Here is a 21462-nt window from a genome sequence, read left to right on the forward strand (position 1 = left end):
GCAGAGATAGCGGCTGCGTAGACTCAAATTAAATAGATACACACACACTCTTGGTGCGTGCCAAGGGCCTCATTCTGCATTGCTCCAAACCTCCAGCTGTCATTTACTTCACATCTTCCGCAGCATTTTCCATTCACTTGACATTCAGGGGGTTGGACTAGATGACCTCCTGAGGTCCCTTCCAACCCTGGTATTCTGTGATTCTATGACACTGGCGGAAACAGCTGCACAAGGCACGTGGCGATGGGGAAATCAAACACGCTTCTGAAGAGGCCTCTGATGCAACCCCCGCTTAGAGGGTGCAATTATTACTATTTATCGCTTCTATGGCTCAGTGGCAGGCGTAAATGGGAGCATTCGGGTATGGAGCCTGCTGCTGCTGAAGTCAACGGCAAAACTCCCATTGACGTCAGTGAGCAGAATGGGACCTTTGAGGGTATATCTACACACAGCTCGAGCAGACGTACCTGGGCCAGCGGGGTTCCCAGAGCAGTGATGTTGCAGCCACATGGGTCGGATGCGCCTGTCCAGAACCCTGGGTAATTACCAGCAGTGCTAGCTCACACTGCTGCTGTATCACTCCCGTACCCGAGCTAGGTCGATTCAAGCTAGCTCAGGCATGTCAGCTCGAGCGGCAAACACAGCCAGTGGCTGCAGTGTAGACATCGCCTTAGAAACCTGAATCGCTGATTGGTGCCTAACGTTGTGGGGGTTTGTAGTTGTCGTTAACTGCACCCCCAACGCTGGTGGTGACCTTTTAAAAATAAACCAGGGCTCGTAGGTATCATAGAATACCAGGGTTGGAAGGGACCTCAGGAGGTCATCTAGTCCAACCCCCTGCTCAAAGCAGGACCAATCCCCAACTAAATCATCCCAGCCAGGGCTTTGTCAAGCCGGGCCTTAAAAACCTCTAAGGAAGGGGATTCCACCACCTCCCTAGGTAACCCATTCCAGTGCTTCACCACCCTCCCAGTGAAATAGTGTTTCCTAATATCCAACCTAGACCTCCCCCACTGCAACTTGAGATCATTACTCCTTGTTCTGTCAACTGCTACCACTGAGAACAGTCTAGATCCATCCTCTTTGGAACCCCCCTTCAGGTAGTTGAAAGCAGCTATCAAATCCCTATTGTCTATGTCCATCCCAAGTATATGTCTATTTATATACGCATGCACGTCTAACTGCAGTTTCTGTCTCTCTCCAGCGTATTGCAGACATGTGAGCATGCATATAGAGCTGCACAACAAATAGCAAATATGCTTCAGGGAACAAAATCATTTTTTCAATTTAAAAAAAAATGCAGATTTTTCAATGCAAATTAAAACCCCAGCATTGACATTTTTCAGTTTTCCAAACAAAATAACCAAAAAGATTCTGAGTGTTTAGGGGTGCCCTTTGCTCCCTTTTTTTCTCCCCCTTCCCCTCCATTTTTCAGTAGCAAGATGGGTGGGGGGGAAGAGTGGAGAAAGCAAAAAAGAAGAATGGGGAGGGAATAGCGTGAGAAAGGGGAAGCAGAAATTAACAATCAACACTGTTTTTTGTTTTTCCCATTGAAAAAAAAATCAGAAGAAATAACAGAGGTATGAAAATCTTCCTGACATTTTTGAAAAAAAGGCCATTTTTCAGACCAAAAAAAAAAATTAATTCTGAACAATTTCATCCAGCTCGGCACACCCTAGAATATAATGAGCGTAAAATCAAGGGGTCAGAGTTCACTGTCGGCATAAGGGGCACCAACTCCGATAGGAGGAGGCTGGTCTTGTGGACAGAAACTCAGGAGATCTGGATTCAAGGTCCAACTCTTCATAGACTCCCTGTGTGACCTGGAACAAGTCACTCAGGCCTAGTCTACACTGGGGGGGGAGGGGGAGGGATCGATCTAAAATACACAACTTCAGCTCGAGAATAGCGTAGCTGAAGTCGACGTATCTTAGATCGACTTAGAATCACTTACTTCGCGTCCTCGCAGCGCGGGATCGACGGCCATCGCTCCCCCATAGACTTTGCTTCCGCCTCTCCCCGAGCTGGAATTCAGCAGTCGACAGGAGAGCGATCGGGGATCAATTTATTGCGTCTGCACTACACGCGATAAATCGATCCCCGATAGATCGATCGCTACCCGCCGATCCGGCGGGTAGCGTAGACGTACCCTTAGGGCCAGACCCTCAAAGGTATTTAGGCTCCTCCATTGAACTCAATGGGAGTTCAGTGCCTGAAACCTTTGAGGATCTGGGCCTTTATCCCTCCATGCCTCAATTCCGCATCTGTAAAATGGGGACTGTAATCCTCTCTCTTCCTATTTGTCTGCCTCCCCTGTTGATATTGTCAGCTCTTCCGCACAGGGGATGACTCTCGCAGTGCGTCTCTGCAGAGCCTGCCACAATGGAGCCATGAATTTGGTGGGGGCTCCTTTAAATATGAATAACATGGGCAACAGGCGTGTTGTCTGTGGTCAGACAGGAGAATCAGGCTTTATGGACAGCAGCCACCCATGCCTCAAGGGACATTCTGCCCTCATGGGGAGATTCTTACCAACCCAAGACAAATGAAGGGGAAAAAATGGCCGATACCCCCGGACATTTCAGAGACTGCCCCCAGACAATGACCCAGAAGGCTGCAACACTGATCCACGCCCAGGCCCTGAGAGCGTTTCTATCGGGGCAGCAACCTGTGAGTGACGGCGGCGCCGATACTCTTGCCTCTATCCATGCTCACTCATGAAGTGCTGCCGGAGGCACTGGGGGTGGGCAGGGGTCTTTACGCTGGTGGCCAGGATGAGAGCCCAGCCCCCGCCACACTAAAGACTCCAGGAAGAATTACCATGAGGCGAGATTCCTCCTCTAGGAGGCCTTCATCAGTGGGGAACGGGAGCAGAGTTCCTCTCCCTCCGCCATGCTTCCTGACCACCGCTGGGATTACAGCTGCTACCTTCTGGTGCAGCGAGGGCCGAACGGCAGCATTTAGTCACTAGTCTGAGAAGGCGGCCCCCCATGGAGAGCTCTAGAACCAGCCTGAGAGACAGGCGCATTTTGCAGGCAGCAATGAGAATAGCAACTTGCCCGGGCCACAACTCCTTAACGCTTTCCACTCCTACCCCGAGGCCAGGGTCTGTGACCCATCTAGATCTGAAAGAGGCTTGCCTGTAGCTCTGTGCCTCGCAATGGAAGGTCTGCAGAACAGCGCACTTGAGCAACTGGGCCAACAGGAACTGGCACAGAGGCCTTGCTTAGCGTGCCGGGCAGAAACTCCCAGTGCAGCTGCAGCCTTGTCTCCATGCCCGCAAGATTCTCAGCGTGCTGCTCTAATAAAGAGCATTTATAAGAGGAAATATTTTTTTCCCCACACAAAGGCAGCCATTGGAATAATAAACCGCCGGCAAAATAAAGTTTAGGAATTTCCATTAACAGGAGAAAGAGGGCAATTAGTGAAGTGGCTTGGATCGCCCGGGTGCGTCTGTTTGCCCAGTCTCAGAACACCAGACTGAGAGGATGGCCAGGGAAAATGAAAGGCAGCAACTTTAAAAATGGATCAAAGGAAATGCTTTATCTCATTATGAGCCTGGGGAACTCTCTGCCACAACGTACCACTGAAGCCAAGAGATTAGCAGGACTGGACATTTGTACGGATAACAGAAATATCCAGGTACAATAGCAGATGTTAAAAAAAATAATTAACAAGTGCTTTGGAAGGGATAGAAACCCTCCTGCTTCAGGGCATAGCCCAACCTCTAATTAATGGGTGGTCAGGAAGAAACCTTTTTCTGTGGGCAGGTTATTCCATTAATTGTTGGGTCTCTTGCCTCTTCCACTGAAGCAGTTCCTACCAGCTACTATTGGAGACAGGATATTGAACTAGACAGACCAATGACTGATCCAGTCTGGCAGTTCCTATATTCCTAATGCAAGGAACTATTTGAACCTCTCCCCCAAGCTCGAACTCGGCACTCTGCCTTATGGTTTGGAAGAGTGTTGTTTACTCCTTCCTCACCCTCTGCCATTCTCTCTCACTTCTGGGCTTCCCTGGCTTTAGCAGTGCTGCTGAGGCAGATTCAGGGAATACTGGGCATCTCCCTCTGAGGCCTGTTCTTGCGCGCTCTCTGGCCCGATCTGCTCTATATGGTAATTAGTAACAACCGCTCCATGCAGCTACTCGCCTCTCCATTTCCAGATATGTCCTGCTAATAAGGGTTGGCCCTCACACTAGGTAGGACCTAGAAGCAATCATGTTTGATAGCTGTCTCGCAAAATCCCATCACCACCTACCCTCCCCCCCTTTGCAGCCTGGCATGTTCCCCCAAACTCTGGCGGCGATGATCCCCATGCGGGGGCATGCTTCCTTGAACAGAACCACAGCATCTTGGATGGTCACCTATCACTATTGGAATCTTGCTGCTTTGCAGATGCCAAATCTGGGCCCAGCCCGAGAAGCTCAGCTCCCGCTGAAGTCGATGGGCGTCCAGCACCTTGCAGGGCTGGGACCTTCGGTGTCTTTAGGCTCCATGTAAATGATGCCCTGTTACCTCTGGGGGATTGCAGGCTGGCGGACTCACTCACCTGCCTGGGGCAATAACCAGCCACCCCCGATCAGCTCACTCTCAGTCCTTGCCTCAGGGCTCAGTTTATTGTCCATGTGCACTGACAACAGAAAGCAATTGTCCTGCTCCCCGTATGGCTTATGGGCCTCTGGCAGTTTCGTGGTCGGCGTCTCCCCTCAGCCTGCGGATGGTCCACAGAGCCATCCACCCACTGCCTGCAGCCTGGCCTGTAGCTATAGGAGACCCTTCTCCTATTCCTCTCTGGGTCCCAGGCTCCCTAATGGGGCTGGGTCCCTCATCTGTAACCCCTAGCTGGTAATCACCACGCGCAGTCACCTACGCTGCCCCGTTGGGTCTGATGAGTCCCAGGCTGCTAAGAGCAGGGTTGCCTGGCTGCTCCCAGGCCCTTAAAGGGGCTAGCCACCCTATTACAAGGACCTTTCCTCACTTTGAGGCATCATTCATTTCTGGCGGCTTGCAAGCAAAGCCCATTACAAATGGGATGAACTGGGAAACCATGCAAAGGGATCTATGTGCCAAAGGACTGTGTGTCACAGCCCCTGATGCAGGGGCTACCAGAGTCGAAAAGAGACCATTGCTTCAAACACAGTCACAGACCCCACCTCCACCGGGCCCCTGAACACCACTCCAAACCCTTCCCACCAGCAATAATCACAGGACTGCAGGCTCTCACCTCGCACCCAGAGTGGCAGCGGTCTGCAGTTCCTAGCTGCATGGCTGATAGCAAAGCTGCCCACAGTTTGGGGAAGGGCTTTATTTCCCCACTGCTGGCAGTAAAGAGAAACCTCAGGGCAACTACGGTACAACATAGAGAATCCCACTGAGGATCAGGGACCTTGTTTCCTGGTGCACGGGGCAGCGTGCGTGCAGCCAGTTTAGCCGTTGCTGTGTTTGGATGTCTACCCCACCAGCTGTGATCCATCTCATTAGGCGGCTGTTCAGTTTGGGCTGGCCTCCCGCGAAATCCAAACACGCGGCCAGCAGCACAGACTAGAGCTGGTCCCAAATTTTCCAAGGAAAACGGGGGGAGGGGGAAGGGGGGATTGGTGGAAAAGAGGGTTTAATCAGAAACAAAATATTCATTTTTGACAAAAATTTTCATTTTCCTGGAAGTTTTTCAAAGCAAACAATTTCGGGGAGGGAGGTGGGGGAGGGGACTTTATTTTATTCTTTTCTCTCTTTTTTTTTTTTTTTTGTAATTTTTACATTTTTTTTTGCTTTCAAAATGGTGGGCTTCCCTCCTTTCGGTCCGTTTTCCAATTTTGGCCAGTTGAAAACCAGTAACACTTTCACTTTTAAAAGCAACATTTTCGCCATTTAACTGTGTTACATTAAAAGTAAAAGTGTTTGCCCTCCATTAGCCCCCCTTTTCTGACTGTTCCCCAACATTTATCAGTTGGGAAGCAATAATGGGAAAACCTAATTTCCCCCATTTCCAAATTTCCCGGCAGGAAAACCAGAATGTCCCAATGGGACTATTGCAAAAGGGGATTTTCCCCAAGAGAACTTGTCCAGGAAAATTCCCAGTTCTCTGGCCAGCTCTAGTGAAGATCTTCATCTGCTTTAACTCACAGGTCATTGGAAGCACACAGAGAACAATTTCTCCAGATCACGCCACCGCTGGCCCAAGTCCCATCCTGGGATAGCCAACCTTGCTGGGTGCAGTATACAGTCAGGGGTTAAATCTGTCCAGTGAAGTAACTGGAGTGACAGCAAGAATGACTCTGGCCCCAGGTGCCCATGTGAACAGCACCTTCCCCATGTGCAGGAGCCTGAGACACCTCATGTCTCCCATGACTGATGAAGCAGGGCTGAATTCTTAGCTATCCTGGGGTAAATCCAGAGAGACTCGGATGGAGGTGCTCCAAAATTAAACCATGTGACTGAGAGCAGAACTTGCCTCACTGTTGCCTAGGAGACCGCCAGAAATGCTGCAGAACTGAAACCAGAGTTTCCACCAGTATCGGCTCCCTCCCCACATCCCCCGTCCCTCCAGGCACCATCTCATGCCTAAACAAAGGTCGCCACCTCCCCCCCGCCATCCCTTACAAAGCCAACCAACACTGGACCCCCCATCCCTCGCCCAGAGCAAATACTGTGCTCACAAAATCCTGGAAACGACCTTCTGAAATGCTAGTCAAGCAAACAACAGGCACTCCCTAATCAGATTATTTACCGGGCTTCGACCTGAATTTTGAAGGACATGCTTGAAAGAAAATGCAAAAACACCCCAGCCCAATCTCCAGGTGTCGCGCCGCCAACAACAACAAATGTTCTGTGGGGTTCTTCTCAACGACATCTTTAGTACCAGTCCACCCTTTGCTAACACACACCTCATAACCAGCCACCTTGGTTTCCCCCCTCTGTGAAGTGGGGAGAACAGCATCTGTTCGAGCTAGACAAAAAACAGGATGACAGTTTCATGAACATTTTTGACTATGTCTAATAATAACAACACCGAGCTCTTCTATAGCGCTTTTCATGAGGAGATCCTGCATTTTACAGATGAGGTGTAGAAAGGCCTTACCCAGGGTCACTAGCAGAGCTGGAACAGAATCCAGACCTCCTGAGTACCACGCTTGTCCCGTATTCACTACCCCACGCTGCCTCTCCTTTGGCCTAAAGCGCTTTGAACTCTACAGCAGGAGAGTGGTTTTATTGTTCCGATGCTCAGCGAGATCTCCGTGACCATCAGGGTCTGGACTCCGCAGAGAGAGAGCAGGGGGTCTGAACCCCAAAGAATAAATGTTGAATCAACTAATTTATAGTATCAGAGGGGTAGCCGTGTTAGTCTGAATCTGTAAAAAGCAACAGAGGGTCCTGTGGCACCTTAGAGACTAACAGAAGTATTGGGAGCATAAGCTTTCGTGGGTAAGAACCTCACTTCTTCAGATGCAAGGATTTTCCCGGACATGTCCGGCTTTTTGGTCCTCAAATCCCCGTCCAGGGGAATTGCCAAAAAGCCGAACATGTCCGGGAAAATGCCGGCATCCCTGCCCCTGTACCCTGCTTTCCTGAGCGGCTCCGGCAGGCTGCGAGCTGCAGGCGGATTCTCCGCTGCAGCGGCGGCTTCTGCTGCTCCCCCCAGACACCTCGGGTCTGTGTAGCTGAAGAGCCGAGCTGCCCGAGCGCTACCGGCTTCACAGTTTGCCGGGCAGCCCCCAGACCTCCAGACCCTGCGCCCCCGGCCGGGCGCTTCCCCTCCCGGGCTCTGGCTGCGCTGGGGAAGTGCCAGGCCGGGGGCGCAGCGGGTCTGGAGGTCTGGGGGCTGCCTGGCAAACTGTGAAGCCGGTAGCGCTCGGGCAGCTGTTTCGCGTGGCTGGGAGGGAGGAGGGGGAATGTGGGGCGCTCAGGAGAGGGGGCGGAGTTGGGGCGGAGACTTTGGGGAAGGGGCAGATTTGGGGCGGGGCGGGGCTGGGGCCCCATGGAGTGTCCTCTTTTTTAAAACCTTAAATATGGTAACCCTACCCAAGATCAAACAGTCTCCTGGCACCTTAGGGAAGTTCTGATTCAGATCCTGGTTTGAAGATGAACTTCATGCTTCGGTTCCATCGAAAGTTTGCGCTCCAATACGTCTGTTAGTCTATAAGGTGCCACAGGACTCTTTGTAGCTTTTTACAGATCAGACTAACACGGCTACCCCTCTGATATAAAAACTGGTGGCACGCTGGTCATGAATATATGTATGTGATGTACGGCTGGATGGTGTGTAAAGAGTTATGTTATGTGCTGGAAATATGTTCCTACAATATGTTCGGGGGGCAGACTTGATAAAGAAGCCTGCCTTATACAAAGGAATGTGTATTTACCTGTCTGGGTCAAGCTTTGTAAGCCATGAACAATGGCAATACATTTACATATAAGGTAAACAACGCAATCGAGGTAACAGGAGGCAGCGAAAACAGCTTAGTGAGCATACAGGGGGACAGAGTCTGCACCCCATGACCTCTTCCTGGTTCTCGAGGCCAAGACAATGGACTCCAGGGGAGCCAAAAGACATTCTAGTTATCTAGACCCTAGGGGACAGCCCCCTCTTATTCTGGGAATGTTGGATCTCTTACCAAGAAAGGCTGGAGATGCGGTTAGCTTGATGGGAGTGAGCAAGCTGGTTTGGCAAAGCCACAGCTTGCTAGGATCAAGTTTTGGGCACTAGAAAACATGCTGTTTTTGTTTGTTTGTAACCATACCCATTTCTTTTTCTCTTGCCTAGTGTCACTTAAAACACTGTTCTTTTTTAATATGGCGTTTGTCTTAGTTTTACTGTAACCCATGCCGTACTGTTATATTGACATAAAGAGTGAGTCCACAGCTCAGCCAACAGGCAGGTGTGGGTACTGGCTCTTTGGAGACAGCAAAACTGAATTATTTCCATCAGCGTCCAGTGAGAGGGACTGGACGCAATAGAGACACGTCTCTGGGGAACTCGGGAACTGGGGCTCCCTGACTGTTACTTGCCAGGCTAGGTGAAGATGGGCAGAGTCTCGAGGAGTTTGCTGGTGAAGCCCAGATTGGGGTGGCAGGGAGCGGACACACAGTCTAGCCCCCAGCAAAGCTCACCCTTGCTGACACAGTGGCTTACGGCTCTGGGTTTCCTGAACAGCAGAGCATCACAGTATCCTATTACTAAACTTTCAGTCTTTTCCAAGACATGTTCCAGTGCCTTCCCTGGTACATTGAGAAACATTATCATAAATAATTCAAATGAATCCACAAATGGCAAACAGAGAACCGAGTACATTTTTATCGCATGATCCTTTGGGTCGTCCCCGCCCCCTTTGATTATGAGTGTTCACTTAGACCAACGTTTTCAAATCTGGGTGTCAAGTTCACCTGCTAGCTCCATATTTAGCTTGATTTTCACAGGTTCTCAGCCCCTGCCACACTCAGTGGTTGTGAGTGCCCAGTACTTTTGAGACGCCAAACCACTTTTATTTAGGTCTCTAACCATGGATTTAGGAGCCTAACCTTAGGGCAGCCGCATTTCAAAATGTTACCCTTATTCTCCAGCTTTGCAAATTTCAGCCCTTTGCAATGGGCTTCCTTGCCAGGGGTGTGGATTAGCAGGGATGAGCCGTAGGCAAGGAGTCTAGTTTTATGCCAACAACTTTTACTGCTGCACTTTGACCCAAACTTTCAAGCCACCTAGTCAAAGGCCCTGGTGTGCAGAGATGCTGTGGATCGAGCACACATGACACGCACTGGTGGGTAGGTCGCACTAAGATGCCACATTAGCGGCAGGGGAAGCAGCATAATGCACACATAGAGAGGGTGGTGAATTAGGATTGAGATGGAACCGAAGCGTTAAGTTCATCTTCAAACCAGGATCTGAATCAGAACTTCCCCAAAGTTCCAGGAGACTGTCTGATCCTGGGGTGCCAGTGTGGACCCATTTCCAGGGAGGATCCTATAAGTTAGGGGGAGGAGACCTACTGGATTGCAGAGTCCCCAGGGGCATTACAGGAGGAGGTGACTGATACCAAGCCGAGGTGAGGAACAAGTGGCAGGAACAGAAGAAATGGGAGACCCTGCTTTCCACAGCAACGGAACACAAGGGATGATGAGAAACAGAAGAGAGATACTGTAAAAAAGCAGTATTGTTTCCAAGGAACAAGGGCTTTCCATTCCCAGGATTCTGTGCAGCATCAGGGGCTCTTTAAAGTAGGCAGTGAGGAATCTGCGGGATTGGCAAAGCGGGCGCTTAGCACACCAGAGGGGGGAAAGCAGGAGCCGATTAAAATGCTCCACTGACCTTCCTGGAACCCCTCATCTTAGGGTTTCTTAGCAATCGAGTTCACATGCAACCCTGTGCCTCAAACACACAGGCTTAACCGTTTGCACATGTTCGACAGCAGCTAAGAAGGCCAAATGGTTACGGAGCTGGGAAGCCTCACGTTCGGGAGCTGAGCTCATAAATGGTGCCCTCTGGAGACCACAGTCTTCTCGACCGCATGTGCATGGATGGAATGCCAGCGAGCAGCGCCAGACTGGCAGCTCGGGAAGGGGAAACAGCAACATGTTCTTCCTTCGGCACCTCCACTAGAGCGAGTCAAATCCCCCGATCTCTGTAATCCCAGAAAATGCCACAGCCTGTCACTACCCGCACAGAACTGGGTTTTCTGAAAACTCTGCCCTTTCAGATAACAGCCAGAGACAGAGGGTTGGTCCCCGCAGATCTGGCAATCAGCAGCCGCTGCTGCTATAAACACTGCATCTCTGCTACCAGCTCCAAAGCCAATGAAAACTGAAAAAGGCTGGAGTTGTCCTTTGTTCCCACTGGACGGAAATCCACCACCCGTTTCTTTTAGGTGCAATGACCACTCTGCTGTTTTCCACCGGCGGGAGCAGTCAGAGTCTGGGGGCCAGAGCGTGGGTGCAGGCACAGCAGAAAGAAGGAGTCTGAGCGAAGGACCACCACAAAATTCTAGGCTGGGCCCTAAAGGCGCCCAGACGGACTAGCCAGGAAAAGAGAGAGGCTCTGTGCACTGGCATAGGACTCAGGAGACCTGGGTCCAGCTCCCAGCTCTACCCTGGCCTCCCTATGTGACCTTGGGCCACTCCGTTTCTCGGATCCCCCATCTGTAAAGTGACAAGCATCTGTCTCATCTACTCAGAATGTAAACTCTTCGGGGCAGGGTGTGTCACTTGCTAGGTGTATGTACAGCACGCAGGTCTTAGGAGCCGGGGTCTTAGGAGCCACCCTCTAGGGGCTATTGGAATACACATGATAATAGGCTGCTGTAGATCTTTATTCTAGAGCAACCACCAACTGCTAAGCAAGGGGACCTGTGTGAGAGGCAAAGGGAAGGATAACCAAGCTCAAGAATCGGCTGCCCCTTTGAGCGAACAGATACACGTGAGTGCTCAGCTGCAGTGTTTAAGCCTGGATCCTGACCTGGCCCTGGCGTTCTGGGCTAGTGTCGGGAAACTTCGCTTCTGCCCTAGCTCCACTCAGCACTGCCCCTCAGAAGAAGCTGGAAGCCTTCTTAACTGGCCTGCTGGCTCCCTATGGGTCAGTGTCTCCTCCTGGCCCCTGTAGACCTGCAAATGACTAAGTTTCACTGGTAGCCCAGCCTGAGTGGGTTTTCCTTAAGCAGGGAGGTGCCAGGGCACTGATGCCTCCAGCTTAGGAGGCCTGATCGACCCCACCACCCCTGTCTTGTGTTCAAATGGAGGAAAGGAGGAGGAGGCTGGGATCCTTTGTCCTGCTGTGGGGGACCAAACACCTGTCCCTACTCAGAGATGTTGGAAGCTGTGAAAGGAAAGGTCGTTTATCAGGTGCAATGTGCCCTGTTGCAGAGTCGGGACAGTTCACAATACATCGCAAAGCCCTGCCCCCTGCCCCAAACCCAAGCAACCCCAGCTGTATTCCGCTGCCAAAGAGATGGAGAAGCCTATTTTCTTTCTACCGTTATCACTCCTTCCCTACCTGGACAGGAATCAGAGGCTCCTTGTCGTCAATATCAATGAGGACGTCGTCTCTGGGGGTGAGGCTCACCTCATCTGCAAAGAGAAGAAGGGTGGAACTAACTAGGAAATTGATGCTTCACAGAACACAGAGCCCAGCAGCTTGAGAATCGACATTCTAACTTTATTATCCACTGAGATTGTGTCCATCTGATTCTTTAATGTTTTAATCTACCACCCTGTCCCTGAGCAATTTCAGAATTTTTTTAGAATGGCCAGACTGGGTCAGACCAAAGGTCCATCCAGCCCTTCTACCGAAAGTGACTGGCCAATGCCAGGTGCCCCAGAGGGAGTGAACCTAACAGGCAATGATCAAGTGATCTCTCTCCTGCCATCCATCTCCACCCTCTGGCAAACAGAGGCTAGGGACACCATTCCTTACCCATCCTAGCTAAGAGACATTAAGGAACTTAACCTCCACGAATTTACCTAGTTCTCTTTTAAACCCTGTTATAGTCCTGTTATATTGATATACATTTATACACACATTGCCACTGTTTATGTAGGACCCACAGTATGCTGTGCTTTGCTACTGCGCAAGCATCAATGGGAGTACCACTAAAAGCATCTCACAAAACCAACAGCCCAAACGGCACTAATTGGCTCCCTTTGAGGACAATCCCAAAATGATTCACCAAACAATGAGACTTGAGAACCTGTGGAACTCATTGCCACTAGGTATCACTGAGGCCAAGAGCTCAGCAGGATTCAAAAACGGGATTCAGCATTTTTACAGGAATAATGAGCGCATCCACAGCTACATTAGTGCAAATAATAGAGAGATAAACCCTGATGCTCCAGAGCATAAATCAACCTCTAACTAATAGGGGTCAGGAATAAATTTCCCCTAGGGGCAGGTTATTCTGTAACTGTCCACTAAGGGGTTTCTCACATCTTCCTCTGAAATAGCTGGGACTGGCCACTGTCGTAGACAGGATACTGGAACAGATGGACCTTGGAGTCTGATCCAATCTGCCAATTGCCCTGTTCCTAAGTATTATTGCTCCCAACATACTGATGGAAAATGTAAATCTGTGGCTTGCCAACCACGCACAATGGATCTATCAAGGATACTTATCTGGCCTCCATCACCTGAGCGCCTCTCAGTGTTTAATGTATTTATCCTCACAATGCCCTGCGAGGAAGGGAAGTGCTATCATCCCGCTGTTGCAGATGAGGAACCGAGGCACAGAGAGGCATCTCCTCAGTGGACTGATCAGGATTTTTCACTGCCCTTCCCTCTGGCTCTATCTGGCCTCAGACAGACTGAGTCTCCTCCTACGCTGTTCCTGATGAGACCCACCTGCTCTGACTACCAAGGTGAGTCAGGCCTGCACTGTCCAAAGCCCGTCGTGCTGTCACGGGAGAACAGGGGCACAGAGTTCCAGGCTCAGCGTCCTGTGCGCTGTCCACTCAACCACAGTGTCTCCCGCTTCCCCCAGTGGCTGAAGCAGGGAAGGGAGAAGGACAAGGGAGCGAGCCTCTCCCCTCCCGTACCTGGCTGTTCCTCGGGGGTGTCGGTTTCCTCTCTGTACGGGTCGCAGTAGAACTCCTCAAGGGACCGGATGGTGCACTGGCCCACCACGGGCTTTCGGCCAAACTGCCTGTTGTCGATGACTTTGATGATGACAGGAGGGCAGTACAGAGCTTCCTTGGGTAGGCGCTGCAGCGAGGGAAGCATACTAAGCACTGCGTGGCCGGGGAGAGGGGCAAAGGGCAGCTTCCCTGTGTCTGGCAGACAGACTGGAGCTAAAGCCGGGCTCCTCAAGCTCCTCCCACAAACCCAAGCCCCGCCCACAGTCCCAGAAGGGCTGGGTGTTTCTGCTAATGGGCGCAGCAGATAACCAACAATGTGGTGGTTCAGGCTGTCCTGGTTAGACACCCGAGTTAACAGTGTTGAGCTGGGCGGAGGCTGTTCACAGCCCTCTGAGCCGCTGGGGCAAATGTTGCCTTTAATTATTCCCGGTGCAACACCACCAAAGGGGGGTGTACGTCAGGGCAAAGCGTCACCCATCGTTTCTCTCGGCAGACAGAGGCAGGCGGGTCACACTGGGAAAACAGGCTAGCAAGACTCTCAGTCTCCCAGAAAAAGCCCAATTCAGCAGGGGTCTGAGCACCTCCTGAAAGACACAGAGAGCCCTCAGCCCACCACGTAGGGACCTAGTCCTGCTGCCCTTCAACCCAATTGGCTAAGCCCCCGCAGAGCAGGCCCTGAGAGTCATGTCAGAGCTCCTCACTAGGGGCTTGGGGTATTCCGGCATCAGACTCCCCTGGATTTCAGTTGGGAGGAGGCACCGGAATACCTCTGAAGGTCTGATTCTTATCAGAACTCACAGCCTCACGTCACTGCACTTTAACCCATGTGCGCTGCGATCAACGGGCACTTCCTGGAGCAAAGGGTCCCATGGAGCATGGTTAGGATCCACGGTTCCTTGCCTGACATTCAGCAAAGCTATTCCAGCTGCTTACAGGCTGATGAACTTTGGGGTGGAATAGGAGTTTACTGCGGCGCTGCAATTCAGAATCACAGACTGGGGTGGTAGGTCATTAGATCCTCTTGCTGGTAAACGACAGCAAACCCCCAATCTCCCACTTCTAGGAGCAAGCGTGAGCCTAAGCAATCAAGGACGGGAATACAGATCCGCCCCCATCTTGGCTGAGCGTGCTGCAGTCTGCCCCGGGAAGAGGGTGGCCTCATTCCCACTGGGAACGGCTCCAACGTCCAGAGCTAAAAGGCGGGACGCCTGGAAAGCCGACACGCCGGTTAACCCAGCAGAGTGCTGCCGGGCAGCGGGGGCAGCTGTGGCTCTGCGAGCCGGGTGGTGGGCGTGCGGGGTGGGGGAGCCCTCACCACTTCCATGAAGAGCACGCAGACGTCGAAGTTGGGGTTCTTCCTGACGTTCTTGATGACGCAGGACTGAACCATCTGGCCTCCGCACTCCACCTGGAGGCTGGGGGAGGTGATGCTGGCCAACTGATAGCTCTTCAGGTTCCTCAGCCCCCAGGCCAAGATCTGCAGGGTGAAGAGACGAGAGGAGATGAGGAAGGACTCCGGGATGAGGGGAGGCGGTGACAGCAGATGACAGATAAGAACCTTGTCTACACTGCATTTTTTGCACTGATATAGATGCGCCAGGAAACCCCCCACCCCCAAGGATCTGATTCTCCTCTCTCTCCAGCTGGGGAGAGGAGAGTGTAATTCTGAAGGGCTGCCCTGACCACACGGCGAACGGTCCCCTTTAAGGGTAGCTGTGGCCAAGGGCCAGTTTGCCCTGTTGTAAGGGTTTAAGCCTCTTTTGAGGCCAGGCATTCTGGGACTCCTCGTTCTCCCAAAAGGATCACATGGCTAAGCTGAAGCAGGAGGTCCTGTTGGGAAATAGGGTCAGGGGGCAGTCATGTGACAGGACTACATGATCAAAGGGAAGCCCGTGGGTCAGTTGAGGCCGTACTCAGAGGGGGAGGAAGGCTTTAAGACTAGGCCCCCTCTCCAGGGAGAATCACTCTTCAGCAGCAGCCCCCCCATCGTAAGGGTCTGTGATGCACAGTTGTGCCGTTCAGATTCGATCTACGAACCGCTCACCTCGATGGCGGTGCGCTGGAGCACCGGTTTGATCCCTTGCGGGACCATGTAAATGTTGGGCTCCCGCTGGGGCGGAGGGTAGGGCAGGTCCGAGTCTGCAGACTGCAAGGGGATATTGAAGGAGAACGTCAGCTCAGGTTGTTACAGCCGCCACAGATCATGCGCCTCCTATCGCTGCCCTTCCCCCCGGCGCCCACCACAGATTTCAGAGTCCGCTAGCTCCTAGTCAGAGAGAAGGGCTGATGGGGAGAAATGGCACGTGCAAACCACTTCTTTCCGCCTGCCCCAGCGTCTGGAGCAAACAATAACTTTCTGTTACATGTTGGTTTCATTCCCTAGGTCTTTAAAGGGATCGCTTGCCCATCACTGAAATGCAGTCACTTCTGCAGGAGACAACGGCAGTCATTCTATGCCAGCAATGCTGCCCAATAGTCTAGGAGAAGAAATGAAGACTCAGGGATCCACTGGAGCTGCAGTGGGTGGTGGATTGAGTGGGTGGTGGGTCAACGGTTCTCATCCAGAAGGGGGATTGGCGGAGCAGCCATATCAAATAGAGCAATTGGCAGTATCACCTGGTGGCTGACACGCTGAAGGTCACAAGGCAATACACAGGTAAAACAGTTAGTGTAAAAGACACACAGAGAGATGCTGCTTCATGATGACAATATATCAAGGGGACAGGTGAGAGGTTAAAGTTCCTCTCGCAGAGAGGTCCGGGGAGGAGAGCTCTAGTTTCAAGGCTGCTCTCTGCAGACCAGCTGTCCACCTTTACCTTCATGGGTGGAGTTCTGCTTCCTCCTGACCTTGGTCTCTGAGTTCAGAGTCACCAAAAATGGGAATGAAAGCAAAATCTCTAAAAACGCGCCCCTCAACCGAGGGCAGTTGGAACTAATTTAGAAGGCCGTCATTCTTTCCAGGCTTCAGTGTTATTGCATTAAATTAAGCGGATATATATATTTCAAGTATAGGATTGGGTCAGATTTATATTTATACATTTAAAAGCACTACATAGACATTTTTCTTGTTGGCATATTGGATAGATTGTACACTGAGCTATGATTTTCATTCGCAACTGCTGGTGGCTGCCAAATCAAAGCAGCTGGTTCGCGGAAGACTTTGCTCATTCCGTTCTGGGGCAGGCAGGATGGTGGGAGCATCTGGCTTTCAACACAGGGCAGATACTAAATATCTCCCCACCCACCCCGTCCCTGAGTGTCTTGGGCTTGCCCAGTCACACTGCACACACACAGTAGCCCAGGCTTACAACCCGGAGACACGCAATCATTTCACGGGCAAAGATCAAGGTCTGGTCCTGAGAAGTACGGAGCACCCTCAACTTTTGAATGGGAGCCGGTGGGTGCTCAGCTCCTCTGGAAATCAAGGCACTTATTTAGGTGCCCGACTTTAGGGTCCCAAGGTTTCACCATGAGCATTCTACACATGCAGAAGGTGTAATGTACCCATAGTCATCAGTGGGGATAGAACCCAGGAACTTCAGTACCTGGCAGTCTGGCCTCCACCATTTCCAGAGAATCTTCGTTAGCTGTCACTAGTAGTAGGGCTCTTATCCTCGTTGGAACAGTCACTAAGGGGCAGCACGGTAACATGCACCCCAATTCACCTAAGTACATGCTTAACGTTAAGCACATGCTTAAGTCCATCCCTGTTTAGCTAAGCACATGCTTAATTTTAAGCAGGTGCTTAGGTTGCATCGATTTCAATTGGATTTAAAGATATACTCGCATGCTTTGCTGAACCGGGATGGCCTAAAGCACCTGCTTGGAGCTAAGCATATCTAGAAATGCTCTGCTGAGTCAGACCCTTCCCCCATTATGTATTAGTCGTCCCCCACTTTGAGACAGCTCTGGAATGAGATTCCAGTTGTACGGGTAAACCTTAGCAACCGAATAGTTAGTGGCTTGACTGTCAGAGGAACTGAGCATGTGCAGCTCCCATTTAACTCAACAGGAACTACAGCTCCTCTGAAATTCTGATCATTAGCGACTTGTCCAGGCTGAATGACAGAGCTGGGAATGGAACCCAGGAGTCCGGATGCCTCGCATCCAATACAGACTCTCCCGCCCTGAACCTGAGAGGAGAGAAGAAGCCATAAGTGGAAGATTGTGCCAGGGCCAGCCTCACAACAGAAGGAAAAATAATCGAAAGACCCTAGAAGAGTAAAACTAAGAGGAAAGGGTTGCCTGCTTATCCGAAAGTAGAGCTGAGGAGCCCGAAAGCAAGCCAGTTACCTGGAACCAGGCAAACTGGGTGAGTTTATTGAGTTTTCAGATTTTGGACTCAAAATCTGACAGCAAAATGAGGGGAGAGGAAACAAAACCATGAATTAAAGAATAACTGGCTAAGCCCACTGGCAAAGTGGTAGCGCCGGAGTGTGGCAGAGCTGTGCCTGAAATGTCAGTAGGTGACTGGTGCTAGCCAAATCCCTAAAAATCCAACAATCCCATCTGGTGAGAACAGTTTTCCCGTCCAGCACTGTTTGCAGGGGTGCTCCATCTGCTGAAGCTACAAGCCCTTTGACCTTTAACCTCTGTCAGGAGCAGGTGGAGAGAAAAGATGAGTGAGCAGGTCATGGGTGGGGATGCGGTGAAAGGGGTTACAGAGCCGTGGGCAGGGCACAAGCAGTCACCAAACAGAGCTTCCCCTGTTCCATCCATCGGAAGAAACAGGTGTGAAAAGCATCGAGGCAGGGTTTGCTGACAGGCTGGCGCTGTTTTAATGCAGGAGATTGCAGGGACTTGACGTTTCCATTGGAACATGCAGCAAAACCCTATGCGGGAGGAGACGTCTTGGGAAGCAGATGCAGATCGGGCCCGACAGAGACAAGGCAATTTACTTCCTTCCCGTCAACTCTCCCGTGGCACACAATTGGCCCAGGTTATTTCACTGCAGCTGTAACCAAGTTACACCGCCGGGGCATCTGGCCCACCAGTTCCAGTGGGGCTATAATCAAGTTACACCGCCGGGGCGTCTGGCCCACCAGTTCCAGTGGGGCTATAACCAAGTTACACCACCAGGGCGTCTGGCCCACCAACTCCAGTGGGGCTGTAATCAAGTTACACCGCCGGGGCGTCTGGCCCATTGACACCAATGGAGCTACACCAATTTACACCCGGTAGGGATCTGGCCCCAGTGACTCCAGTGGAGCTACACCAATTTACACCGGGTGGGAATCTGGCCCATTGACTTTGCTGGAGTAACTCTGATTTGCCGTTGCTGGTGATCTGACCCACAACTCCAATGGCACAGTGCCAGGTTGCACCCGTTTGGCTCCAGCGTTGTGGTTCAGCTCCATCATTAACACCATGGGCCTGGCTCTCCCATAGCCACTGGGTGGCCATTGACACCGGCCACGTGGGCGAGAAAACTCCCCAGAGGAAGGGCCGTGGAGAATTCAGCACAGACATGAGTGCTGCCATTGGGGGTTTCACACGGCGGCTCGGCTGGCTGGTCTGGGCAGGCCAGACAGTCTCTCCAGTGGGGAAGGAGCTGGTTTCCACACTGGGAAGCTCTGTTGGGACTTTGCTTAGTCCCCAGCCACGTGCAGAGAGGAATGGGAGGGTCAAGGGTTGGAGACTGAATGGTACCCATTGCAGGAGCCCTTCGTAGAAGAAGGCAGGTGTGCCCAGCTGTGGCGCGCCAATCCCAGAAATGGCCATGGGGGAGGAAGGGGGAGAAAAAGCAAAGAGATGGTTACATTTCCCTGGCAGAGTTCAGTTCAGCACCTGCAAAGCACGAAGGTACGTCCCTCTCCTCCAGAGAGGAAGCACCGAGCCCAGGGGTATTTGGCGCTTGGGAAAACAGCTGGATTGAAAATGAAGCTGGTCAAAACTCTTCCATTGGAAAATGCTGATTAGACAGAAGTGAAACATTTTGCAACAATGGGTCGACTGTTGAAATTTTCGATGGAAGCCTGGCCTGCCAGCTACCCGGTTCCTTGGGCTTCTCACTTCTCCTGCAGCCCTCCTGATCAGCTGCCAGGCTCCCAAGGTGGCCAACTTCCCAGCTCCCAGACTACCTGCCCAGTGGGCAGGCTGCCTGGTTCCTGGGCTCCCTGAGCAGCCAGGTCTCCAGCTCCCTGGGCTACCAGTTTCCCTGGTTGGCTGGCTCCCTCGGTGGCCAGCTCCCCAGGTGACCAGCTGCCCACCAGTGCTTCCAAAACAGAACCTTGTGGAATTTCTATTCCAGCTGTTTGGGGGTTTTGTCCTGGATTTGGGATGAAAACTTAAAACTTTCCACAAGATGGAAGTTCTGTTTCCAAACAGTGCCCCAACCTACCCTTGGGGGACGGGAGGAAAGGGGGAAAAGGGAATCTCCACGCCCCACTCGGCTCTTTGGCCTGTCAGCTGAGGCTGTTGAAAAAGGGAACCAAAAGTAATGATGTGGACTGTGCTGTTTCATCCCTGGTGCAAGCAGGTGCAGCTGTTCAGCCCAGCAGAATTGCACATGCTTGCATTGTAACTGACTATGCATGAAAATACAACCCACCCTAGTGTGGGGTAACCAGGAGGGTCAGCTACAGAAAGCGAACCCAGGACCTAGGGATCCAAGAGCAGGAACCTTGATTGACTAAGCGACAGGACCAGGTCTGTGAATTGAGGCACATCTAACTCTAACTCCTCTTGCCACTAGCGATGGGCCCAAACCGATCTAAAGATCACCCACACTTTGGGGAAAGTCCTGGCCCAGGCCTGAACTCTGCAGTTAGCTCCCTAGCTCTATAACGGGCCAGAACCAAATCACCAGACCCAGGGACGCTCACGTTTCGGGACAGTTCCGATTTGGGACCAAACCGTGTGTCTGGCCTTTGATCACTGCAGCGAGTCTAAGGCAGCCCAACGGACCCAAACACTCCACATCTTGGGGATTGTCGATCTAAACGTCACAGCTTGAACTGCTCTCCGGCTACCACCATCTTGCAACTTCCCAAACCCCTCACACCCATCAGCACCTCACTAAGGACCGAATTCACCCCAGGGCAGGTGCCCAGCACAAAGCCCAGGCATCACTTAGGACCCACTTAATCCTTAAGGGTGCAGAGACGTCATGCCAGTCCTCTGCAACGGAGTGAATTTCACCCTCCTTGCCTTGCTGTTAGAAACTCCCAGATCAGGCACGAAATCCACGTCCCTATCCTTCCACTGGTGCCTAAGAGAAGTAAGAAGCTAATGCTATTCATTAGGGGTGGGGAGGAATAGCTCAGTGGTTTGAGCATTGGCCTGCTAAACCCAGGGTTGTGAGTTCAATCCTTGAGGGGGCCACTTGGGGATCTGGGGCAAAATCAGTACTTGGTCCTGCTAGTGAAGGCAGGGGGCTGGACTTGATGACCTTTCAAGGTCCCTTCCAGTTCTAGGAGATGGGATATCTCCATTGGGCTCACCCATCAAAACGATCACTTGCCCGCGCTGGGCAGAATTGCTATAAAATCATGACTACATATACTGGGAAGAGACAAACAGCTTTGCAGACGCGGTAAGCTCACCTCATCCAGACTGGCGGACAGCTCGCTCTGGAGGAGGAAGAGAGAAAGGACATTAAAATATCATTATGCACGCTCTGCACCGCAGGAAACATCCTTCCGTCGTTTGGAAATAAGCCCCTTTATGAAAGTAATGCTGATGCTATGGCTCAGGGCAATACAGGCAACGATGCATCTGAGAGTCAGTCGCTCATACAGCAAGCTGCCTAGCGGAATGCATGTGTAACAGGGTGGCTTGATTTTAAGGGCTGGAGGGCCTGGGCCAGCCAACCCTGATTACAAAGGAGCCACACCTGGGTCGGATCGGGGCTTCCTTATAAAGAGCAGCAGGACAGCACGGGCTCTGGCTGCCCGGGAGAGGAAGTC

The 21462-nt window shown here is 51.7% G+C and overlaps 1 protein-coding gene across 13 annotated transcripts in view; it reads right to left on the reverse strand.

The window, feature by feature from the left end:
- Window positions 1-21462, reverse strand: part of DYSF (dysferlin) — a 291329-nt gene that overhangs the window by 79489 nt on the left and 190378 nt on the right. For 10 of the 13 annotated variants that reach the window (XM_065597357.1, XM_065597354.1, XM_065597355.1 and 7 more), the window contains 6 exons: window positions 21100-21126; window positions 19205-19246; window positions 15600-15701; window positions 14871-15032; window positions 13517-13682; window positions 11982-12055 (listed from right to left, as the gene is read on the reverse strand). In XM_065597357.1, the coding sequence (XP_065453429.1) occupies window positions 11982-12055; window positions 13517-13682; window positions 14871-15032; window positions 15600-15701; window positions 19205-19246; window positions 21100-21126 (573 nt within the window). The remainder of the gene's footprint in view (window positions 1-11981; window positions 12056-13516; window positions 13683-14870; window positions 15033-15599; window positions 15702-19204; window positions 19247-21099; window positions 21127-21462) is intronic. The other 3 variants (XM_065597358.1, XM_065597356.1, XM_065597361.1) reach the window with 1 other exon arrangement.

Source organism: Chrysemys picta, chromosome 5 (genome assembly GCF_011386835.1).
Source record: "Chrysemys picta bellii isolate R12L10 chromosome 5, ASM1138683v2, whole genome shotgun sequence".
NCBI lineage: Eukaryota > Metazoa > Chordata > Testudines > Emydidae > Chrysemys > Chrysemys picta.